Below are 19,405 nucleotides of genomic sequence, written 5' to 3' on the forward strand. Positions count from 1 at the left end.
CCATTACATCCACTTATATATGTCTCATCTGTTTTGAAACTTATACAAAGAACAAAAATTTTTGTCCTAAAAGAACATTTCCTGAGCTTAATCAATTATATAGTACACATTGGACTTAATCAGTCTGTTGGTTAGCAATTAAATTAGCACAGTTATTTTTACCTTGTTTCTCCCATGACTCACTAAAATCTCAAGCTCTGTGTGTCCTGTCAGAATTTCAAGCATGATCTCTGGCAGTGGTGAGTCTCGGTATTCTCTTAAGTAGACTGGTAAGGCTCTTGCTTCCTTGTCCCCTCAGAATCTTGGCCGTATGCCATGGAGTCATGTATAAACAGCTCTCAGCCTGGATGCTACATGGACTCCTCTTGGACCAGCATGAAGAGTTCTTTATCAAACAGGGTCCATCTTCTGGTAATATCAGTGCCCAGGCGGAAGAGGATGAAGAGGATCTGGGGATTGGAGGGCTGACAGGAAAGCAGCTGAGAGAACTGCAGGACCTGGTGAGGGCGCCCAGGTGGTGAGGGCTGGGAGGGAAGCCCAGGTGGTGAGGGCGGGGAGGGAAGCCCAGGGCAGGCACTCATTGAGACAACTGCCTGACTGCCTTCCAGGAAACACTGGACTTTCTCTAAATTAGAGACTACAAAATAGAAAGTGATTTTGAAATCCTTATTTCTCCTTTCTACAATACATACATTTACAAGTTTAGTGATAAGTTTTATCTCTGCAAATATGAGCTCCATGTAGCTTTTCATGTAGTTTGGAGTTACAAATAGACTCCTCAGAGTCTTATATTGTCCACATTCATTTCTTCATCCGTTGGCTCATTATGTAGCAGGAATCTTAAAAGTTCTTATCAATAAAATCAAACCGAGCAAGTTATCGGGTCCATGCTGTAGATCAGAGAGACAAACAAGCACAGCTATCTCACTTGCCAGTGCTCACTGGTCTGTTTCCTCAGACTAGAAGCTTCTGTGTCTCATCCAATGGCTCTCAGCTGAACTGCTGCTAGAAGCTTAACCAGCACATGCTTAACCAGCCAAAATGCTCTAGTTTCTGGTCCTCACGCTTATATATTTTTTGTTTTCTACCACACTCCTGGATTAAAGCTGCTTTCTGGATTAAAGCGTGTCACATGCTTGGTATTTCAATGTGCTTGAATCACAGAGAGCCAGAGGATTTCTATCTCTGGAATGCTAGGATTAAAGTGTGAGTGCTACCATTTTCTAGCTTTGTATCTAGTGCTGTCTGTTCTCTGACCAGATAAATTTATTAGAGTACACAATATTTTGGGGAACACAATACCCCCACATCATTATGTTCATTGAATGTCTGTTATGTGCAGAGCAGTCTTATAGGTGCCCAAGTACATAGACAAAATGTAGTTCTTATCCTTAAGAAGCTATAATTTGACAGAAAATTGAGAAAAGTAAGCAGTTACATTACAGTTCCCAGATGTTCCACAAAAGAGCGCAGCTGTTCTTAGAAGGTCTTGAGGTAGGTTTTAAAACTAGAGAGGACTTTTCAGTGGGATGTCTTTCTAAATTGCAATTTGATAAGACAGGTCACAACATGTCCAGGGATTGTGTACAATGGTAAAGGCTCTTAAGGACAAGGCTCATTGGAGGAACCATTTGAATTTCAGCTGAAATGGTCAGATAGAGCTGAAGTGTTTGGTATGGGGAAGAGGGTTAAGGGAGGTGGCAGTCGATGATGGAGTTGAGTGAATCAGCGGCAAAATCCTGAGGGTCCTCGTGAACAGAAAGAGTTTAAACTGAGTGTGTAAAGAGCTAAGTAAGAGCAGCTGGGTAATCCAGGGAAGGAATAAGACTTTATGTTGGCTTAGGTGCTATATGGGAACCAAGATCTAAGCTGAGAACGGTGTGCACACCTGTGGTCTCAGTTCCTTCCAGGCTAAAGCAGGGGGAGCATCGTCAGTTTAGGGCCAGTCTGGCCGACAGAACGAAACCAGTAATCTCAGCACCCAGGAATCAGGCACAGGAGAATTACCCCAAGTTTGAAGCTGGTCTACATAGGGAGTTCTAAGCCAGCCTGAGCTGTCTCAAAAACTAAAACAAAAGTTAAGAGTAAAGGCAAATAGACTAGTTAATAGAGTCTCAAGGATTCTTAGGTGACAAATAATAATGCCAAGCATGGTATCCACGAATTTGGGGGCAGATAGAGAAGCCTGAGAGTTGTTTAGAAAATGGGATCCATAGCCCTTTAGGATTGGCTGTGAGTCAAGAGAAAAGTTTCAGCCTTTAGCAGTTAGGCACGAGGTGAGTAGTGAGGACAGACAATGCCTGTTGCTGGTTTTGTTTTTGTGAGCATCAAATCTTCGGCCAGGCAAGTGCTCTACCTCTGGCTGCATTCCCAGCCCAAGGTTGAATATGGGATGTGTTGAGTTTAAGGAGCCTGTGAAAAATGTCCAGTGGGCTCAGCCTGGAAGAGTGGTATAGCCTGCTCTGAAGCTAAGCATGGAATAATCAGTAACAACTTAGAAGTTTTTAATCTGTGGCCTATAGGAAGCTGCAAGAGAGAGGTTTTTGGTATAATGTCTAGTAGAAGTTCCACAGCATTTATATTTGCAGCATTTATATTTAACAGCCTGTTAAAACAGTCTGTTACGATGCCCAGTGAAGCCACGTAAGATGTTCTCTCTGAAAAATGTAGAACAAGAAAGAAGAGTCTGGGATATGTCTTGACAGAGCAGACATAAATATACGAGACCTAGAGAATAACAATCAACTCTTGGAATTGTACAAACGAGGAAGCTGATCATCTGCCCACCTGGCACAGTAGTAAAGCCTTATAGTTAAAAACTCAGTGCTAGGCGAGGGATTGACTCCATAGGGCAAGTGCTTGTGCAGATGTGAGGACCTGGGTTCGAGCTCCCGGAACCCACGTTAAAGACAGATGCTGTGCTGTCAGCATTGTAGTCTCAGTGCTCCTGCAAGGAGATGGGAGGCAGAAACAGGAGAATCCCTGCAAGCCTGAAGGCCAGCTAGCTTGACATATACAGCAGAACACGGAGACCTTGGTCTCAAGGAGGAAGGTGAGGGCCAACCCCTGCAGTTGTCCTCTGACCTCCACACGTATGCTATGGCCCATGTGTGCCACACTGGACATGCATTGCGTACACACAAGTAAATTAAAAATCAAAACCCAGTGATTCCCATCCTGCCACTACTGTCCATGAAAATGGAGTGCATTTCCAGAGCCAATGATTTAAGAACTGTGCAACTTCAGATTTACACCCTGCTTGCCAATAACATAGCTCATGGGTTGGGGGAGCTAAGACCTACTATCATCATACTTCATGTGACGGGTTATTTCTTTGACTAGCGCCTAATTGAGGAAGAGAACATGCTGGCCCCATCTCTAAAGCAGTTTTCCCTGCGAGTGGAGATTTTACCATCCTACATTCCAGTGAGGGTTGCTGAAAAAATCCTCTTTGTTGGAGAATCTGTCCAGATGTTTGAGAATCAAAATGTGAACCTAACGAGGAAAGGTAAGAATCCCCTTGTTCTGTTGGCTGCATCCTCAGAGGCTCTTCATTTGCAACGCTGGCCCAAAGCATGCTGGGTTAGAGTGGCTGGTGACAGTGATGGACAGCTACAGCCAACAGCTCTGATAGGTTTGCCTGGGCAGCTGTGGCCCCTCCACCCTCTCTGATGACTCCTGTCTGACCCTAGTGCCTTGCACTCCACAGGGTCCATCTTGAAGAACCAGGAGGACACTTTCGCTGCAGAGCTGCATCGGCTCAAGCAGCAGCCGCTCTTCAGCCTCGTGGATTTTGAGCAGGTGGTGGATCGAATTCGTAGCACTGTGGCTGAGGTCTGTCTTCTATCTATTGTTCCAGAAGAAATGAGTTTGGAGAAGATTAAAGTGCAAGAAGTAGAAAAAAGAGAGCAAGCAAGCTTTCTCTGGGGCTGCAGAGATGGCTCAGTGGTTAAGAGCACATAGTGGCTCACAGCCATCTGTAATTCCAGTTCCAGGGGATCCAGTGCTGTCTTCTGACCCTCACAGGCACTAGACAGACATGTTGTATACAGACACACATGTAGGCAAACACCCTTACGTAGAAAATAAGAACGCCCTTTGTTTTTAAAATAGAAGTAGAATTCACCCTTCCACAGGTTTGTTTTAATTAGTTAATTAACTAAAGGAGAAGTCTTGGTTATATTTTCTAACATTCATGAATTTGGGTGATGAAAAGCTCTGAGTGGGTGCTGTGTTTTAGTATTGACCATGTATTTCACTTGTACAGGAGAATCTTAGGAGGAAAACCTTTGTGTGTGTGTGTGCGTATGCGTGTGCGTGTGTGTGTGTTGTGTTGTGTTGTGTTTTAGTATCAACCATGTATTTTACTTGTACACAGGAATCTTAGAAGGAAAGTCAAGGAGACAGGATGGTGGTTCAGCCCTTGAGACAAGTGGGAATGGATGAGTAGGGCTTCCAGGTACTAGTACTTCTTGAGCTGAGGGTACTTATATTGGTGTGTTCATTGTAAACTTTAAGATGAAAGCTTATGATTTATGTACTTTTCTGTATATATGTGTGTGTGTGTGTGTGTATCTCATTATTTTGACAATAAGGTTTTTAGAAATTTTGTGTATGTAAGGTTTTGGTTTAAATTATATCTTCAGTTTGTTGTTTATATAGAGAAATAGTAGTACTAATTTATTGATGGCTAATCTTACAGATTCCCATTAACTTTGGGTGTAGTTGGAATTCTCTTTGGGCCACCAACCAGTTCCCAAATAAAAACACAGAGACTTATTATTAATTATGAATGCTTGGCCTTGCTTAGGCTTGTCCCACTAGCTCTTTTAACTTAATTTAAGCTATTTCTGTTCATCTACATTTTGCTTTTGGGTTTTTTACCTTTCTTATATTCTGTATCTCTTACTTTCCTGCTTTCTCCGTGTCTGGCTGGCCAGCCCCTGGGGTCTCCATGGTATCTCTTTTCTTTCTTCCCCCAGCCTAAGTTCCTTCTCCTACTTAACTCTCCTTGCCTGGAAATTCTGCCCATACCTCCTCCCTCACTATTGGCCATTCAGCTTTTTAGTAGACCAGTCAGATGCCTTAGACAGGCAAGGTAAAACAGCAACACATCTTTACATAATTAAACAAATGTAAACATCTTTGCATAGTTAAACAAATATTCCACAACATTTGGGGTGCTAATAGTGTGGGTTTTTTTTGTTTGTTTGTTTTGTTTGGGTTTTTTGAAACAAAGTTTCCTGTGTAGCACTGGCTGTCCTTGAACTCATTCTGTAGACCAGGCTGGCTTCAAACTCACAGAGAGCGACCTGCCTCTGATTCCCAAGTGCTGGGATTAAAGGCCTGCACCACCACCACCCAGCATCCTATATAAATTTTTTAAAGATGTAGTAAAGATGACATCATCTGAAAATAATAAGTGTTTTACAACATTTCCTCCAATGTTTAAACCTCCCCTCTCCTCCAGTACACTTTTCAGCTAGGTTCTTTAATGATGCATTAGTCAGCTGGGCTTTGTATAAATTCTGTCAAATGGTAGAGGTGATAATGGATGTCTCTGATTTCTTGACTCCTAGAGATTATGCAGATAGTTTCTGCATTACTATGACATTGACTGTAGTCTTCGAGAACAGAAGTTTGTTAAAGAATTCTCTTCCTAGTTGATGGAGTTTTTTATCTTATGGGATGTTCAGTTTTACCAGCTGCCTCCTGTGTTAGTGGAGTGTTCTTGCTTTGGATCCAGTTGTTGTGTCTGCATTCGTTAGCTAAGTAATCTGTCTGTCTTGTTCCTTTGTTGTTAAAAGTTTATATTAGGTTATTTCCTATCTAAAAAGTGATCTAAGCTAAGCTTTCTTCGGGAAGAAAAACTTTACCAGTATGTTTAAAATTAAATTACCATAAAATTTCTTCTGTAACTGTGGGGGCCCATGCAAGGGGACCAGCAGGCAGCATTGCAACTCATGGAGCATGGCTGGGCAGTTGGCAAAGCCATGCCTGAGTGAGCCTTGGGAGGAAAGTCTTGGGGACTAGATGTCCTGAGACCTGCTGCTGCTGTTGAACAGAGTTCTGATTGCTCCCTTCACAGTCACCGCATTCCTCATCATCTGTGAGTTGTATGAACTCTTGGAGTTTCTAGCCCCTCACCGGGCAGTGTTACTGATATTTACAATAATAGTGATTGACGTTTTCCAAGCATTGCTGCTGGAGCTCTCAAAAAAGTTCTCATGTGTCTGTCTGTCTATCTAGTGGTTTGCCTGTTCTGCATCTCCTCTTCAGTTTCTCTGACCTGTAGAAGGCTAGGTCAGCACCCTAGCTGAGATCCTGACATGTTAGAGGTGTGTGTGTGTGTGTGTGTGTGTGTGTGTGTGTGTTTCCCTTTTTTGCTGGCCCCAGAGAATTAGGTTTTATTCCCTGAGATAGAAAAGTCAAGTTGAATGATTAGTTTGCCAACTCAGTGGATCCCCCCAATCCCTGAGCTGCTGAAGCCTAGTCCTCACGGCAGCAATGTGTAACAGTTTTGATATTCTGCAGAACTTAACTATTTCAGGTAGATTTAATTTTTAAATACTCACTTGTCTGAAATTATATTTTGTTTACTTAAGTTTTGTCTTTTAAAAATCATTTTGTGTGTTTGTGGTGTATACACGTGCACAATTGCCCCAAAGGTCAGCTTCTGTTATCCTCTATTTCACTCTCCACCTTGCATCTTTCACAGAACCAAGAGTTCTCCATTTGGGCTAGACTGGCTGCCAGTGAGTCCCCAGGATCCCCAGGATCTACTTCTGTAGCTATCTCCCAGCATTGGGCTATAGGCATGAGCCACTATACATATACATACATACATATATATATCACTATACCCATATATATATATACCACTATACCCATATATATATACCACTGTACCCATATATATATATACCACTGTACCCATATATATATACCACTGTACCCATATATCGAGTGCGTGTGAGAGATCTGAACTCAGGTCCTTCTGCTTGCTTAGCAAGCTTTCTTCACTGAACCATCGCACTAGCCCTAGTTTTTCTCATTATTGTTTAGTGTGTTTAGACTCTTATTAAGATTAATAAACTAATTAGAACCAGCTTTTGTTTCTTATTTTCCTTAATTTTTAAATTATTTAGGTCATTTTTACTTGTCTTTCTTATTTTCTTCCATCTTATTTAAATATTAAGACGTACTAACTTTACATAAAAACCAGTTATATGTAAATGGAAAAGTCATGTAGTATTTCATTCAGGGTTTCTAAAATTTATTTATTTTTATGTGCACTGGTGTTTTCCTATGGGTGCCGGATCCCCTGGAACTGGAATTACAGACAGTTGTGAGCTGCCTTGTGGGTGCTGGGTCCTCTGGAAGAGCAGTCCGTGTTCTTAATCACTGAGCCATCTATCCAGCATCTCATGTAGTATTTCAATGCATGTATAAGTTGTATGATTTTTTTTTACATGTATGGGTGTTATGCCTGCATATATATCTGTGAGTCACATGCCTGCCTGGTGTCCTTGGAGGCCAGATAAGGGTGCCAGATTCCCTGGAACTGGAGTTACAGATGGTTGTGAGCCACCTTGTGGGTGTTGGGAATCAAACCTATGTCCACTAGAAGAGCAGCAGTATTCTAACTGATAAGCCATCTCTCCAGTCCTTTAAAAAAAAAAAAAAAAAAAAAAAGCTTTTGCTGCATAAGCAAGGTTGGCCTGGAACTTGATGGTCATCTTCCTGCTGCAGTCTCCCAGTGCTGGAATGATAGGCATGTACCATAAATCATAAACAAGCTAGGAGGGTGGTGGTGGTGGTGGTGGTGGTGCACACATTTAATCCCAGCACTCAGGAGGTAGAGGCAGGAGGATCTCTGAGTTCAAAGCCAGCCTGATCTACAGAGCAAATGCCAGGACAGCCAAGGCTACACAGAGAAACCCTGTCTTGGGGGGGAAAAAAAAAATGAACAAATGGAGAATTCTCTCCAATGCTTTTTCTTCATCTCTCGAGGTAATTTTACTTAAATTTAATTTAGTAAGTTATACTCATGCTTTTTTGAGATAGGGTCTCATTATGTAGAGACTCTGCCCATCCCTAACTCTTCACTCTGAGGACCAGACTGGCTTTGATCCCACAGAGATCTCCTACCTCTGCCTTCCAAGTGCTGGGATGTAAGGCATGCACCGCCACACTGGCTACATTCACGCTTTTTAAAAAGTTAATTGAGACAAAATTCACACAAACAAACATTGTAGGCATTTAAAAATGGTACTCAATCCAGTGGTTTTTAATTTCACAGTTGTATGTGCAGCTGTTATCATCAATTTCAGGACATGTTTATCTTGTGTAGGTTTTGTTTTATTTCTATTTAACTATCTGTTCATTCCTAGGGTTAGCTGAACTTGGGCTCACTGTACTGAACTCACGTTTGTTTGTTTGTTTAATCTTGTCACAGCACCTCTGGAAGCTAATGGTAGAGGAGTCAGACTTACTGGGTCAGCTGAAGGTAAAAACTGATACTCTTTTCAGTCTTGAAATGATTGTGGAAAGCACTCTTGCCTAGACATCCACAGTAGACTCACTTGTTCTTACTTAGGTGAGGAAACTTTATTTGATGCTACAAATCTTCTGAACTCTATAAAGATTCAAGTTACCCTCTTCTGTTGTGATCTGAATGCCATCAAACACAAAAGAGTCCTGTTTTGAAAGGCTCCTCTGTATGCATCTTTAAAATACAAAGCCTGTAACCGGGGCGGTGGTGGCACACGCCTTTAATCCCAGCACTTGGAAGGCAGAGTCTGGCGGATCTCTGTGAGTTCAAGGCTGGCCTGGTCTACAGAGTGAGATCCAGGACAGGCACCAAAACTACACAGAGAAACCCTGTCTCGAAAAACCAAAAAAATCAAAGCCTGTGTCCCTCAGACTGAGCATCAGCCCCTATGTGTCTGATTCTCTCAGGGTAGTAAGGCCTCCAGGCTCTGATTCACTGAATTGTTCATTGAAATTCTTTCCTCAGATCATTAAAGACTTTTACCTTCTGGGACGAGGAGAACTGTTCCAGGCCTTCATTGACACAGCTCAACACATGTTAAAAACACCACCCACTGCAGTGACAGAGCATGGTAACTATCCTATGGCCCTGAGAATAAACAGCTTGCTCAAGTTGCAGGTGTTTGTTGTGTGTTGTATGTTTGGCTACAAAGGCCAGAAGAGCCAGAACTTGAGTCACAAGCGTTTGTGAGCTGCCATGTGGGTGTGTGGAAGGGAAGGAACCTGGGTCTTCTGCAAGCGTAGCCAGTGCTCTTAACTACCAGTGGTCTAGCCACCACAACCTGTTTCTGTCTTATAAATGACAGAGACCTAACCTGGGAAACCCTAGTTTTATCTAAAGCTCCCTTGTGCTTGGGGTATAACGGTCTCAGAACAAGTAAAGCAAAGGTCTTCAGTACTGTTAAGACTTTTCTCCTTACCTTTGATGAACCCCCCTACCCAAGACATCTGTAACAGCCTAGCCTGGTCTCTAGCAGCAAATTAAAGAAGTCCAGTGAAATGCTTTATTTCAGTTGGCCTTCCCCAGGTCAAATAGCTATCACTGTAACAATGAAAAAGTGAGCCATTAGAATGTGCCTCCTTCAGCAAAGTGTCTTCCCTTGGCCAGTTAAAGACTGCACCTATCCAGACCTGAGAAGAGAGTGTGTAGTAAGGGTCCACGCCAAGAACAGGGAAATGGAGGGCTATTGTTTATAGTTTAATGAAACAATAGATATCTGCTGTATTTTTTTGTTACAGCTATCAGAAAAGCCAGTTCAGACTCACTTAAGCAAATAAATAAAAAGGATAGAATTTATTGATTCTCATAAATTTATTGATTCTCATACTATCTCAGAGGTGATGGTTTTAGGTAAAACCTAATTATCTTTGTCTTGTTGGCTGGCCAGCAAGACAGGCTCTAGCCCAGTGGTTCTCAATCTTCCTAATGCTGTGACCCTTTAATACAGTTGCTCTTGTCGTAGTGACACCCAACCATAAAATTATTTTCATTGCTACTTCATAACTAATTTTGCTACTGTTATTAATCATAATGTCAATATCTGATATACAGGATATCTGATTTGCAACTCCCGTGAAAGGGTCCTTCCCCCCCAACTGCTGCTCTTTCCAGATTTATATGCTATTAAAACTGGTCTCAAAGGAGCTACATTCTTTCAGAGTCTGAACAGAGCCTTTGGGTTGGTCTACTATCAGATCAAGACTATAGACAAAACAGCCAAAAGTCAGCTGTCATGGCCCATTTGATCATGCTGCCTCCCCAAGAATAGGGTGCTGCCACCCCGGCTGAGTACAGAAACTGTACTGAGCAGGGGTGATTCTCTCAGGATTGTTACTAACAAGGACAAGGAGAATTAATGCTGCTGGTCAGACAGAAGCCACAGATGTCCTGGCCCTAGCCCAACCCTACTGTACATTCCTTTGCTCTTTCTTGCAGACGTGAATGTGGCCTTTCAACAGTCAGCACACAAGGTGCTGCTAGATGATGACAACCTTCTTCCTCTGCTGCACTTGACAATTGAGTATCATGGAAAGGACCACAAAGGTTTGTTATTCTCCAATTGCCTCTTCTCTGCATCTTCTGGTTTTCCTCATTCTCCCTCCACAGAAACTATAGTTTTGGACCTCAGGGATCACCTTGTCTAGTTCTCTAATTGTGTACAAGAACAAATGTAATTCCAGAAAGGTCCAGGGGCTCTGTCCATAGGTTGTTTGAGATTGCCCTCGCAGAAGGTTCCTCCCCTCTCCCTTGGTTGCCTCAGTGCTGCGATTTAGCACCACTGATGTCTCATTTTATGTGTGCAGTTTGTCTTGCTCTCTCTGGTTGTGATTAACCAAGTTATTTTTCATGATCTTCTTCACCATAGCAGATGCCACCCAGCCAAGAGAAGGGCCTTCTCGGGAAACGTCTCCCAGGGAAGCCCCTGCTTCCGGCTGGGCTGCTCTGGGTCTCTCCTACAAAGTACAGTGGCCACTGCATATTCTCTTCACCCCAGCTGTCTTGGAAAAGTAAGTATTTCTGAGTTCCTCCCAAGTAAGTATTACCACCTTATATCCACGGGAAGAAGTAAGTGAACGGGATTAAGATTGGTGGAAGTAAGCGAGTCATCCAGCTGGTTTCTACAGCAGGAAGCCAGAAGTTGCAGACTCGCCTGTCTTCAGGAGCCAGGTAGGGGTTCTAGTTTGTTTTCTGTTGCTGTGAAAAAGACTATGATAAAAAGCAACTTGGGAAGGAAGGACTTATTTGGTATATATGTGTAGATAGCAGTTCTTCACTGAGGGAAGTCAGCATAGGAATTCATTCAGGGACAGAGGCTGAAACCATAGAGGAGTGCTTCGTACTGGCTTGCTCCTCACTTTGCTCAGTTTGTTTTCTTACACATCCCGGACGCACCTCTCCAGGTGTGGTATCGCCCACAGTAGGCTGGGCCCTTCTACATCAATCAAGAACACGCCCCACAGATTTGCCCCCAGGCTAATCAGATTAAGGCAGTTCCTTAACTGAAGGTTCCTCTTCCTGGGTTACTCCACCTTGTGTCAGTCTGACCAGAAATAAAACAACAAATAAGCAGCTCACATAAAGAAGTGAGGTGACAGCCATGAAACAGTAGGGAGTGGTAAAGACTTGAATGAATGGGAAGGCAGATAGCCACTTAGGCTCATCAGACTGGGGTGAGAAGTAACTGAGTAAAGGTGAGGACCTGAGTTCAAATCCCCAGAATGCATATGAAGTGTGAGTGTGTCCATGCCTGTAATCCCAGCACTTCTACCATGAGATAGGAGGTAGAGACAGGAATATCAATAAGCATACAAGCCAACCAGTTTAGCATACACAGAGGCAAACAGCAAAAATACCCTGTCTCAAACAAGGTGTAGGGGGATGTCCAGTTTGGCATTCACACGGTTCCCATGGCATATGCCCACCCGCATTCACTCACACACAAAATGACACTTTTTCATAGATTTATTTTTTTATGTATCTGCGCACATGCATGCAATTGTGAAGCACCCAGTATGGGTGCTGGGATCTAAATCCAGGTCTCTTCAAGAACAGCAAGTGTTCTTAACCATTGAGCCATCTTTCTAGCCCCAGACTTTGATTGAGACAGGGTTTCTGTATGTAGCCCTGGCTGCCTTGAACTCACTATGTAGGCCAGGCTGGCCTCAAACTCACAGAGATCTGTTTACCTCTGCTTCCCAGGCATTGAGATTAAAGGTACACACCACCATGCCTGGCCCAGACTTCTCTTTTTAAAAATCAACAAATAATAATAACTGTAGGCTTTTTATTTGTAGACTAGTTTGTGGTCTCTCAAATATGAAGTCTCAGGTAACACACTGAGTTCTGGCATTTGCCTATTCCATTAGTCCTTTGAAGTTTCCCCCCTGGTTTTTATGATTCGTTGTTGATGATGTTAATTTATTTGGGACCCTTATATTAATTAGTTAGGTTTCTGTTGCTGTGATAAAGACTCTGACCAAAAGCAAAGAGTTTTATTTCAGCTTGTAGCATATATAGCAATAGGAAGAAAAGTCAGAGGCAGGAACTGAAGCAGAAATCGTGGAGGAGTGCTACTTACTGGATTGCTGTTCATGGCTCATTCAGCTTGCTTTTTTATACAACACAAGACCTCACAGGGATGGCACCACCCACTGTGGTCTGGGCCCTACCACGTCAGTCATTAATCAAGATAATGCCCCACAGACTTGCCTACAGATCACTCTTAAGGAGACATTTTCTTGAAGTCAGACTTTTCTATCCCTTCTGCCAGCTCCACAACATGGAGACTTATTAATTATAAAAGCTTGGCCAGTAGCTTAGTCTTGTTTCTAACTTGTTCTTGTAACTTAAATGAACTCATTTCTATTAATTTACTTCTGCATCGTAGATTGATTACTTTTACTCTGCCTATGTTGCTTTCTGCTTTCTCATCTAACTGGCGACTCCTCATGACTCTGCCCTTCCCAGTGTCCTCTCTGCCCTGAAAATCCTGCCTACCTATTGGCCATTCAGCTTTTTATTAAAACAATTGAAGTGACAAATCTTCACGGTGTACAAAAACATCATTCCACAACATTTTCTCGATTGAGACTCCCTCTCCACAGATGACCCTAGTTTGTGCCAGTTTAAACTAGAAAAATGACATGAAGGGGGGCTGTGAAAACCACAGCAACTGTGTGATCGCTTTTGATTTGTACACTTCAATGCATGATACATATGCTTGAGCATGTGCATTCTCTGTTGGAAGTCTTGGAACAGGATGCGTATCGTGCCACTTTCACTTGCATTCACGAATTTCTTGTAATTGAGGGTATGTGCTTCTGAGTCCAGCATCTTGATGTATCTTCCCCAGTATGGACACCTTTTTGACTTTTTATTCTGTAAATGTGCAGTTATGAGGGCGGTCCCACGTATTTTCATGATCTTCAGGTCTAGCTGAAACACTTTATCTGGAATCCTTGATCTGGTAAATTGTGACGAATCCAAGGAAACCATTTTCTTGTTGCTGGCTACGAGGCAGCATAAGGTAAAAAGGACCATCTGTTTTCAGGCTCCCCTCTCTAGCTTCCTTGTTCTTCACAGCATGCCTTCTGTTTTAGAATATACAGAAGCTGGGCAGATTGGGCGAAAGCAATAATGATGAGGCTGCTGCAGGGAGAAGATTCTGCAACAGGTTCAGAGCTCACAACCCAGCCAGACAAGGCGTATAAACCTTGTCCCGAGACTCCAAAACTTGACTACTCACAGATGCCTTCAGTCCATTAACCACCCCACTTGATGGGGGGTTTTGAAATATTTAGTATCACTTTAAAAATTAATGTTTTAATATTTAGTAAAATAAAAACATTTTAGTAAACTTTAAAATATTTGATTTTTAAAATACAATATTTTTAATGTTTAATTTTTAATATGTGTGTATGTACATGCCTGTGTGATATGTATGGGATGTGAGATGTGAGTGGCTGCAGGGTCAATAAGGACACTGGATATCCTCTCTCATGCTCCTCATTCCCTTGTGACAGGCTCTCTTACTGAGGCTGTTATTTCGCTGTATAACTGAAATTCATTTCATTTTCTCTGCTGTATAATTTACTGCATAAATATGCTATTCTCACCACTCATCTAGCCTGCCTGCCTTTGGAAGAAGAGAGGGGAGTCCTTGTGTCTGTTGTGTGGAGGGATGTTAGAGTAAGGTCCGTATCTCAGTGATGCTTCTGTTGTAGGTACAATGTTGTTTTCAAGTACTTACTGAGTGTGCGCCGGGTCCAAGCTGAACTGCAGCACTGCTGGGCTCTCCAGATGCAGCGTAAGCACCTCAAATCTAACCAGACAGATGCAGTCAAGTGGCGCCTAAGAAATCACATGGCCTTCTTAGTAGACAATCTTCAGTACTATCTCCAGGTATGTTCTGAGCGATGCATGGAAGAGGTGGGAAAGAGTCCAGAAAACACTGAGAAGGGTCTGTGATTGTGTATTTGGTAAAATGCTGCAGTTGAAGAAAATTCAGGAGTTCTATCACTAGATATGTTTCTTGGCATTTTAAAGGGAAAAGGGATTTAGACTTCAGGATACTTCTTTGTCAGACATTCTGAAATTCTCAGGCATGTCCAATCTTTTGACAATGTGGCATGACATCATCATTTACAAAGTTCACACCCAAGAACCCATGCAACAATTACCACGCCGCCCCCCACCCCCCAAAAAAGAATCTCACTTTAGAATTTTGTGCTGCTCCTTGACTATGTGTAGCCCATACCTATCCTTGGCTACATATTGGACAAGCTTGCTAGCGCTCACCAGGTCAGTCAGTGTTAAGATGAGAAATGAGTGGTCTGCACAGACATTTGAAACTATTAGAACTACACACCCATGGAGCTGGAAAGATGGCTTTAGCAGTTAAGAATGCTGACTGCATTTGCAGAGGACCCAGGTTTGGTTCTTAGCATGCACATGGTGGCTCACAGCCATCAGTGACAATAATCCAGTAACTCTAGTCCAGAGATCTGACACCTTCTTCTGACCTCTGTGGGCACCTGGTATGCATGTGGTACACAGACACACATGCCAGCAAAACACATGTCATTTTTTTTTTTTTTTTAATTACATGACATGACTGGGAATATAGCTCAATTGGTAGAGACTTACATAGCATACAGGAAGGGTTTGAGCCCCAACACTGAAAATGTCAGATGCGGTGATACCTTCTGTAATCCCAACACTTGAGAGGTAGAATCAATAAGATCAGAAGTTTGAGGTTATCCTTGGCTATACAGTGATTTTGAGGCCAGCCTGGACTACATGAGACCCTGTCTCCAAACCAGAAATTATACAGTCAGACCTGTTTATACACGGCTGTAACATCCACACTGGGGGAACATCAGGAAGGAGAATCATGAAGTCTGGGCTACAGTAACCCCCTGTGCTAAAAGAAGCAAATGCCAGGGAATGTAGCTCAGTGGTACAGCCTCCCCTTGCACACACAAGGCTCAGCAACTGGAGCACGTCTTTGGTCAGCCTCAAGTGGCTAGAAGGAAAAGGAGGACTGATAAGGTGGTTCAGTGGGTGAAGGCTAGAGCCCATGTCTGTTGACAGGAGACTCTGGAACAGACCCTGGAAAATTGTCCTTTGTCTTCCACATGTACACTGCAACATGAACAATTCACACACATACACACACACACACACACAAATACAGATGAAAAGAACCATAAAATAGAGCACTCAGGATGTGCCAGGTGCTAAAAAAAATTATCTGTCTATCAGGTAGATGTGCTGGAGTCTCAGTTTTCACAGCTTCTTCATCAGATCAATTCTACGCGGGACTTTGAAAGCATCCGATTGGCACATGATCATTTCCTAAGCAATTTGCTGGCCCAGTCCTTTATTTTGCTGAAACCTGTAAGTAGGCATGGTTGGTTTCCTTATCCTGCTTCTAATATGTTCCCTAAGGCTCTTGGAATTGGCAAGCTATGAAACTTATTAAGCCCTTGTTCAATCCCATTTTTAACATCTTTGACAACTCAAAGCAAAATAAAAAGACAGCGTTAAAAGGAAACTGAAGTGTTGTATCATAGGGTGTCGTGAACAGGTATAGATAATGTATTTAGCCCCCAGAAGAAATGACTTACAGAAATTCACAAATCTCCCTGACTCTACAGGAAAACAGAATTCATTTTCTTGGAAATCTGTTGGACCAGGATCAACCAATAATTTGAAAAGTTGTTTTCATAGGTACATAGTGTCTGTCACTCTGGATGTGTTGTATCTGCAAGTACACACATTTAGCACTTTTCTGGAAGTTCTCCTCAACCCTGACTACATACTGGAGTCATCTATGACCTTATGAAAATCTAAGGCCAGAGGACACTTAAGTCAAACATGTAGATTGGGGTCCAGGCACCAGTAATTTTTCGAGCACACAAGCTGGTTCCAATCCCACGATGAAAAGTGAGATACTGAAATAATCCCTATACACTGTTTATACCTGAATCTCTGCAGTGAGCAAGTTGTACTGCTCAGGGTGCCAATCATAAATGGTATAGGCTTCCTTTCCTCTGGTATTTGGGACTGTTCCCTGTCAAATTAAGGAAGAATGTCTTAAGTCGCCACCACCCCAAAGGTTTCTGTGAATTGAAAAAACACTGCAGTAGTAAGCACCATTCTTACATGGCATGGGTGTATCCCCAAGGAAAAGCAGAACACTAGAACAGGTCATTATTATTGAAGTCTTTATTGAGTGCTTACTGTATGCAAGGCACTGGGGATACAAAGAGGTATAAGTCATGGCTCTGCCCTTAAGGAGCTCACAATCTAGTTGGAAAAACAAGAGGTACATACAAAAGTCAGCAACAGCACGGGTGGCCTGGACAGTGGCCAGTAAACAACACAGATACAACAGCAGAGAAAGGCGGAGTTCACTAAAGGCTGCAGTGGGGGAGGAACAGGTCACAGAATGGGGCTTGGACTGGTACTAAGGAGAAGAGAAATCCTAGGGAACAGTGCTCATAGCTCAGAGGCGAGAGCATACTCAGTGGGTCTAATAAAGGAGGATGAGCTAATGGAACTCGAGTGGAGGCTTTGGCAGGGGGACAGAGAATATGGCTGTCCCGGGAAGGGATGTTTATTCTGCATGTTGCTTGGGAGGGCCAGACAACATTGAAGGTGGTGGGTGATGTCTGTGTGGAGTCCAGACAGGGGAGGTCAGCTGTTAGACTATTTTCCCAAACCGTGAGTTTTCAAGTTTCTTCCTTCATTTCCTAACGTCAACTATATTTTTGGGTAGGTGTTTCACTGCCTGAATGAAATCCTAGATCTCTGTCACAGTTTTTGTTCACTGGTCAGTCAGAACCTGGGTCCACTGGATGAGCGGGGAGCTGCCCAGCTGAGCATTCTCGTGAAGGTGAGTCTGCCTGGTCACTGGAGGAAATACATACTCCCAGCTCCACCCCATAGAGCAAACAGCCTTTGCTCTGAGTCAGTCAAGTGTACCCCAGAACAGACAAATGACAAGATGAAAAGACAAAAGTGTTGGTAGCAGTGGATTCTGAAGATGATTCATGTGCTGCCTCACAGTGTTCAGAAATAGTTCAGCCCTGAATAGTTTCTTCAGCCCACCAAGTATGCATTGGCCTTGTGCTCATTTTCTCACATCCCACTTCCTTCCCTGAAGAAGCCTCTCATCTCACTTGTAATTATAATCTGAGACTATATTTATCTCCTTGTAACAAAGCAAGCTCACTGCAGTCCCAGTACGTGATAGAGTATATTAATCTGAAATGAGCTGGTACATTCCTCCAAATGAGAAAGTACTTTCATGGAGTCATGCATTTCACGGACATGGTACTAAGAAGTCAAAGTCATTTTAGGAGTGGATACAAATGGGACTGTGGTCCTGCAGAAATTTAAGCAAGGTCTTTCCAAAGACCTCAATGCTGGCACCTAGCACTCTGCATGTCAGTGACGGCTCGGGTCTCTCCACAGGGCTTTAGTCGTCAGTCTTCACTCCTGTTCAAGATTCTTTCCAGCGTTCGGAATCACCAGATCAACTCAGATTTGGCTCAATTACTGCTCCGGCTAGATTATAACAAGTATTATACCCAGGCTGGTGGAACTCTGGGCAGGTAGGAATAATCCTTGGGGAACTCGTTAGATTTGGGGGAGGGGGCTAATGAATTGTAGAAGTCCAAAATGGAACTTTAGCCATCATCTACAAATGTCCTCATTTTATAAGAAAGGCTCAGAGTTATGGGAAGGAGGGAGGGTGTAATCATGTTTCCTAATTTTACTGGAGACTATGTTCTGGAAAAATCATCAGCATGATAAAGTACTAACAGCTGAGGGCGAATTCTGTGCAGGGTTCTGTACCTTGTGTTCTAGGGGGCAGTGTGGCTTGCAGAGCCTGCTCTGACATGTCCAGCAGTGCATATATGTGCCATGCTTTACTGGCCCCTGCTGGTTCTCAATGAAAGTGGGCATTGCCTCTTCTAAACTTCTTTACATCTAATAATGAGATCCAGTGGTAGCTGGCTTCTCAGAGGTCTGTGTCATTACCAACTGGAAAAGCATTTCATTGCTCTTCTTCCTAAGATGTCCACACACATGTTACTTTCTAACTAGTTTTAGCAGAAGCCAAACATCTTTGAGTATCAAGGTAATATCAGCTGTATCTCAGATGGCTAAGCTTTTTGGGAAAGCATGACATTTAATGAAACTTTGTCTTCCTCTTTATAGTTTTGGGATGTGAAAACTGGTTCATAAAATGAAGTCACAGTCCTACCACGTTCTGGTGTCTGTAGCAAACCTCCCCAGTCATCCGTCAAATGCCTGCAGTCCAGAGGTATAAATCCTTCCTACCATTCCTGGAGGGAAACTGGCTGGGGCCAGCTCTCTCTCTCTCTCCCCGCTCTCCACTCAAAGACTTTGCTCCTTTACACTAAGACATCTGTTGGGTGGGTTCATTTGTGCAACAGTGGTGTATTGAGCATTTACTATGTCCCTATGGACTCTGTGGAAGATACCACAGAAAACAACTGGTATCAATAAAATGTTTAGGTTTGGTTCATATGTAACAAAGGATTCATGCTTTTGAACAGGTCAACATCTAGATGTTACCACCAAATTAGAAAAGACTTAAGAGCCATTCGGTGGTGGTGCACACCTTTAATCTCAGCACTGAAGGCAAAAATGGTGGTGCACACCTTTAATCTCAGCACTGAAGGCAAAGGCAGGCAGATCTCTGTGAGTTTGTACCCAGCTTAGTCTACAGAGTGAGTTCCAGGACAGCCAAGGCTACACAGAAACCCTGTCTCAAAAAGCCAATTTTTAAAAAAAGACGTAAGACAGGCTGTGGGT

General features: G+C 42.9%; 1 protein-coding gene across 2 annotated transcripts in view; it reads left to right on the forward strand.

Annotated features, from left to right (window-relative positions):
* Positions 1–19,122, forward strand: part of Tubgcp4 (tubulin gamma complex associated protein 4) — a 36,413-nt gene extending 17,291 nt beyond the window's left edge. Inside the window, exons 7-18 of one of the 2 annotated variants that reach the window (XM_028878693.2) lie at positions 299–500; positions 3,343–3,508; positions 3,710–3,834; positions 8,459–8,509; positions 9,020–9,125; positions 10,490–10,597; positions 10,920–11,061; positions 14,278–14,455; positions 15,818–15,952; positions 17,337–17,453; positions 18,035–18,174; positions 18,785–19,122. In XM_028878693.2, coding sequence (XP_028734526.1) covers positions 299–500; positions 3,343–3,508; positions 3,710–3,834; positions 8,459–8,509; positions 9,020–9,125; positions 10,490–10,597; positions 10,920–11,061; positions 14,278–14,455; positions 15,818–15,952; positions 17,337–17,453; positions 18,035–18,174; positions 18,785–18,797 — 1,483 coding nt within the window. In that variant the 3' untranslated portion in view covers positions 18,798–19,122. The remainder of the gene's footprint in view (positions 1–298; positions 501–3,342; positions 3,509–3,709; positions 3,835–8,458; positions 8,510–9,019; positions 9,126–10,489; positions 10,598–10,919; positions 11,062–14,277; positions 14,456–15,817; positions 15,953–17,336; positions 17,454–18,034; positions 18,175–18,784) is intronic. The other variant, XM_028878694.2, reaches the window with a different exon arrangement.
* The last annotated feature ends 283 nt before the right edge of the window (positions 19,123–19,405 follow it).

Source organism: Peromyscus leucopus, chromosome 4, assembly GCF_004664715.2.
Source record: "Peromyscus leucopus breed LL Stock chromosome 4, UCI_PerLeu_2.1, whole genome shotgun sequence".
Taxonomy (NCBI): Eukaryota; Metazoa; Chordata; class Mammalia; order Rodentia; family Cricetidae; genus Peromyscus; species Peromyscus leucopus.